The sequence below is a fragment of the Callorhinus ursinus genome, unplaced genomic scaffold, assembly GCF_003265705.2.
Source record: "Callorhinus ursinus isolate GAN/ISIS: 27379988/994484 unplaced genomic scaffold, GSC_fseal_2.0 scaffold1, whole genome shotgun sequence".
Classification (NCBI taxonomy): Eukaryota; Metazoa; Chordata; class Mammalia; order Carnivora; family Otariidae; genus Callorhinus; species Callorhinus ursinus.
This window is the reverse complement of record NW_027397063.1, coordinates 115,861,918-115,867,917: the sequence shown is the minus strand read 5'-3', so window position 1 is coordinate 115,867,917 and position 6,000 is coordinate 115,861,918. Positions and strand designations below refer to the sequence as shown.

The 6,000-nt window shown below is 39.2% G+C and overlaps 1 protein-coding gene across 10 annotated transcripts in view; it reads left to right on the top strand.

The window, feature by feature from the left end:
* Positions 1–6,000, top strand: part of PPP2R3A (protein phosphatase 2 regulatory subunit B''alpha) — a 214,616-nt gene that overhangs the window by 104,937 nt on the left and 103,679 nt on the right. For all 10 annotated transcript variants that reach the window (XM_073899719.1, XM_073899723.1, XM_073899703.1 and 7 more), the window contains one exon: positions 3,140–3,242. In XM_073899719.1, the coding sequence (XP_073755820.1) occupies positions 3,140–3,242 (103 nt within the window). The remainder of the gene's footprint in view (positions 1–3,139; positions 3,243–6,000) is intronic.

Here is a 6,000-nt window from a genome sequence, read left to right as displayed (position 1 = left end):
TTATGCTGAGTGAAATAAGTCAATCAGAGAAAGACATGTATCATATGACCTCACTGATATGAGGAATTCTTAATCTCAGGAAACAAACTGAGAGTTGCTGGAGTGGTGGGTGGGAGGGAGGGGGTGGCTGGGTGATAGACACTGGGGAGGGTATGTGCTATGGTGAGCGCTGTGAATTGTGCAAGACTGTTGAATCACAGATCTGTACCTCTGAAATAAATAATGCAATATATGTTAAGAAATAAAAGAAGAAGATAGCAGGAGGGGAAGAATGAAGGGGAGTAAATCGGAGGGGGAAACGAACCATGAGAGACAAGGGACTCTGAGAAACAAACTGAGGGTTCTAGAGGGGAGGGGGGTGGGGGGATGGGTTAGCCTGGTGATGGGTATTAAAGAGGGCACATTCTGCGTGGAGCACTGGGTGTTATGCACAAACAATGAATCATGGAACAGTACATCAAAAACTAACGATGTAATGTATGGTCATTAACATAACAATAAAAAATTTAAAGTAAAAAAAAGAATTCCTCATATCAGTGAGGTCATATATACATGTCAGGAAAGACCTATTCTGTTTTTTTTTTTTTTATTTAAAAGATTTTATTTATTTATTTGACAGAGAGAGACACACAGAGAGAGGGAACACAAGCAGGGGGAGTGGGAGAGGGAGAAGCAGGCTTCCCTCCAAGCAGGGAGCCCGATGTGGGACTCAGTCCCAGGACCCTGGGATCATGACCTGAGCCGAAGGCAGATGCTTAACCAACTGAGCCACCCAGGCGCCCAGGAAAGAGCTATTCTTGATTTGCCTTTTTCTTCTCAGTATCTCTCATCTGTGCCATGCTTCCTTTATAAAAGTGCTCCTTTCCTTTCCAAAGATCTCACCACCTTTTTATTCTGATCATCCCAATCATTTTTTAGAACTTATTACGTATTAATCTTTTTCTGAAATGTATACGTATTTAATTCTAGGGGCCTTGAGTATGCTGAAGAATGATAGGGAGAATTAATATACAAATTATACTGTAGCTGTAATAATCACAAATGAATTCAGTTTAAGTATATATCTGTTAAGTCACAAACATTTTTTGAGAATCTTCTGTGTGAAAGTCACTGTGCTGGGTGCTAAGGAAGAAAAGACCTATTCATAACTGTGTCTGCCCTTTAAATGCCAGAAAAATAAAAGAAAACTAACAGTACAATGGTATATTAAATTAAACAGTACAAAGATCAGTAAAGAATTTAGTTCTGAGAGAAGGCTTTTTGAAGAGGTGGGTTTATTAGCTGGACCTTAAAGAATAGCCAGCATTCAGATAGCAAAGTTGGGAGGGGTGGTATTCTAAGAGAGTAGACTTGCATGAGAAATGTCAGAGAGGCAAGAATGCATATGACATACTTAGAGAATAGTGGATCAGGCCATCTGCCTGGAGTGGAAGTTTCCTTTAGCAAAGTAGTAAGATAGGTAAGCAGGCTCCCACCTAATTACAGAGGGCCTCAAATGTTCAACTTAGGCATTTAGACTTACTCATATAAGTGGTAGAGAGAGCTACTGAACATTTTTGAAAAGGGGAATTATATAATCAAAGGATGTTTAAGAATGAATTGTCTGCGTTTTAAGGTTGGATGAATACTGAACTCTGTTTTGACCCTTTTCCCTTCCATCAGTCTCAGCATGAAGTAGTAAGACCCCAGACTTGAAGGTACACTAGAAATAGAAAAGAGGGAATGGTTCAATAAAACATTTTGAGGGAATATTCCTGAGGACTCTGGTATGGTATTACAATCTTGTATTCCAACCACTTAGAGATCCAGGCTAGAAACCTAGGAGTCATCATGGACTTCTTCCTTCCTTTCACTCCTGCACACCCTTCAACTACCATGTCCTTTTCATTTCAACCAGATTTGTACCTTTTTCTTCATCTGCCACTGCCACTGTCTATGCTCAGGTTGGTTGGATTTTTGCTTGATATTTCTGAAAAGCACATCTGATCTTGTCACTGTCCAAGTTAAAATTTTTCTGTGGAGTAGGCTAAAGTCCAGGCTCCCTGACCTAACATAAAAGGACCTCCAAGATCCACTCCTATATGCTCATGTCCCCTTCTCTTACCATCCCTGTGTTTGTAAGTGCCAAAGTATTCCATGCACTCTCACACTAGGCATTTGTACATGCAACCCTCTTGACCCACAGCACACTTCTTTCCTACTTTCCCTTTTTAGGGAGTCTCACTGCCCTCCTGTGCCCTTCGGTGACACCCGTGCTTATTATTTCGGTCGTGGCGGTCACAAGGTAGTAGCATTGGTGTAGCACTCTCACTAGACCGTAAGCTCCAGACAAAGTACGTGGCACCCAGCTAGCATTCTGCACATGATTAGAGAATCAAGAAAGTGTGGAGACTAATTGGATGTGGAGAAAATAAGGAAGAGAAAGAAGTTTAAAATGACTTCAAAATTTCAAGCCCAGATAACTAAAGGATGGTGCCACCTTTAACAAAAATCGATGTCCGAAAAGGACTGACTGTGAAAGGAAGATTTTAAATTTGGTTTTTGATATTTTGACTTTGTTATCAGAGTACAGTCACTAAGTGGAAATGTCCAGTAATTAGCTGGACATGAGGGATTCTTAGAGCTTAAAGACTTAAAAGGGCATTCAGTTCTTTTTTTTTCAGCCTGGTCCTTCAAAATCTAATTTCAAAAGCCCCCTATCTGGTTGGCCCTGAATATGTCTGCCAACCTGGGAGAACAGCTGTTTTTATTTTATGTGGTGCATAGTAGTCCAACTGATGGAGTCTCTCCTGGCTAGCTGGTAGGTAGCTCTGGAGTTCTGGGTCTGAATGTCCTGTGCTAAACCTGAATGGGCATTCTCCCTCAAGTGTATTTTGACCTGCATTGTTCTGTTGACTCTGTGGTATCAGCCCCAGAAGCATTTTACAAAAATAATAAGGTGTTTTGTTGTTGAGCTTTTATGGAGGTGTCCCTTTGACAAAATCAAGAGCATGGAAAAATGCCCTTTTTAAAATATCATTGAAAAGAGAGAACTTGATTCTGGATCTAAATGGCCTTCAGTTCAGGCTGAAATTACCAACTGTTGATATTGTAGACGTTGTTCACAGTAGCTGTCTTCCTAAGCAGTTGTCTCTTACAGGTTGCTGAATGACCATCATGATGATGCCTCCAAGTTTATCTGTCTTCTAGCAAAGCCCAGCTGCAGTTCTCTAGAACAGGAGGATTTTATCCCTTTACTTCAGGTAATTTTCACTTCCTTCTAAAAGTGGGTTTTATTTTTTAGAGTTGCAGAGGTTTTTAAAATTTTTTCCACTGTAAGATATGTCAGTTGAGATATACAAATCTAGAAGTTAGATTTCTAGAAGAGTGGTTTTCAAGCTCGTTTTAGGAACAAAATCCTTTTGTTAAATGAAAATTAGCACAGAACACATAGTTTAAAACAGATAAGACAGGGCTATTCCCACTGAAGCAGAGGAGGGGGTACCACTCAGCCTCCCCCTTGCCCAACCACAGCAAACACTGAAACACCTTCTGAAACCAGATGTTTGGTCTGCTTGGCCTAGATGACCTATCTCCAACAAAAAGAGCCCACTTGAGTATTCATATCTAGGCCTTCCAGTAAGAATCACTTACACGCCAATACTGGATCTGTTTTTACTGTAGCATTCTTCATAGCCTGATATATTACTTGTTAATATTCTTAATTTCATGTCTGAATATTTGGTTTTCCTAAGCAGATCACAAATTCCTTAAAGCTAAGGTTTGCCTTTCCTGTCTGTTGAATGCTCATCATTGTTTTAGTTCTAGTAAATCCTTGTTGACTTGTTAGTGAGGATGCCTAAAGAGAGAAAAATAACATTGACATAGTTTTTTGGTTTGGGTTTTGTTTTAGTTGTATTCATGGCTACCATCATTTTTTTTTTTTTGTAATTTTCTTGTTGAAATATAACATATACTCACAGAAAAACACAAGTCATAAGTGTACCCACCAATCAATGAATTTTCACAATGTAAGCACATCTGGGTAACTAGCACCCAGATCAAGAAACAAACCTCACCAGTACCCCCAAAGCTCTTCATGCTCCCTCCCAGTCACTGCCACCCTATGGTTATCACTATTCTATGTCTAATACAATACATAACATCCAACATTACATATTCCTACTTAGGTTTTGTCAAATCACAAATATTCAGTATTTGAACTATATTGTTACTAAAACATTAGGTTTTTGTTGTTGTAAGCTGTGTAATTTTATTTATTTTTTATTTATTTTTATTTATTTTTTTCATTTTAATTCCAGTATAGTTAACATACAGTGTTATATTAGTTTCAGGTGTATAATATAGTGATTCAACAATTGTGTACTCAGTGCTCATCACAGTAAGTGTAGACTTAAGTCTCTTTATCTGTTTCACCCATCCCCCACTTATCTCCCCTCTGGCAACCACCAGTTTGTTCTCTGTAGTTAAGTCTCTTTTATTTGTCTCTTTCTCCTTCTCTTTTATATTTTATATATATATAATTTTATTTTAATATGTTATGGTAGTCTTTTTTTTCTTTGTTCATTTGTTTTGTTTCTTAAACTCCACATAGGAGGGGCACCTGGGTAGCATAGTTGGTTAAGTGTCCAACTCTTGGTTTCAGCTTGGGTTGTGATCCTGGGTTGTAGGATCAAGCCCCAACTTGGGCTCCGCATTCAACACAGAGTCTGTTTGGGAATCTCTCTCCCTCTCCCTCTGCATCCCCCACCCCATGCTTTCTAGTATGCACGTGCACTCTCTCTCAAAATAATCTTTTTTTAAAAATTCCACATGAGCGAAATCATGTGGTATTTGTCATTCTGTGACTGACTTATTTCACTTAGCAGTATACCCTCTAAGTCCATCCATGTAGTTCCAAATGGCAAGATTTCATTCTTTTTATGGCTGAATAATATTCCATTGTGTGTGTGTGTGTGTGTGTGTGTGTGTGTATACATATATGTATATATGTATACACACACACACACACATATATATATATACCACTTCTTCTTTATCCATTCATCTACTGATGGACACTTGGGCTGCTCCCATAATTTGGCTATTATAAATAATGCTGCAATAAACATAGGGATGCATATATCTTTTTGAATTAGTGTTTTCATATTCTTTGGGTAAATACCCAGTAGTGGAATTACTAGATCATATGATAGTTCTATTTTTAACTTTTTGAGGAACCTCCATATTGTTTTCCACAGTGGCTGCACCATTTGGCATTCTCACCAACAGTGCACAAGGATTCCCTTTTCTCTACATCCCCACCAACACTTGTTATTGCTTATCTTTTTTATTTTAGCCGTTCTGACAGGTGTGAGACAATATCTCACTTAGGTTTTACTTTGCATTTCCCTGATGATTGATGATGTTGAGTGTCTTTTCATGTGTCTGTTGGCCATGTGCATGTCTCTTTGGAGAAATGTCTGTTTGAAAACATTAGATTTTAATAGCAGTTCTCTCTCCACCCCTTACCTTTACCCCCACAATCCATTCTGGCCCTGCTCTGACTCTTACAAACTGCATCTTTTGGGTCCCCTTCCCTGGCTAGCTTCTGGTTGGGTCTGGCCAGTGGATTGTACTGCCAGGAGTGGGCATTTCTTCCCCAGTCTGCTTCAGCACAGCAACTGTCTCTGTATACTACAGCTTCTGCTGGATGGCCTCTTCTCCATAGTTCGAGTGCCTACCTTGCTCCTATAACTTTGTTCCTTGCCTTGTCCCTCTGGCTCTAGAGATTGTAAGGGTATCCTTCTGTTACTTGTTCCTGGTGCCTCACCATTCCCTGTGTTTTCCCTTTACCTGCCCATGACTTTACACGTAGTCCCTTCATGAAAGGTTCATATGGGTAAATTCTTTTTCCTCTGGGCACCCTATTCCTGACTGAGTTTTATTAGAAGTTTAATAAAACCACTGACAGGAATATAAATTAAGTCCATATCAAAAGAATTACAAACAATAACAAAA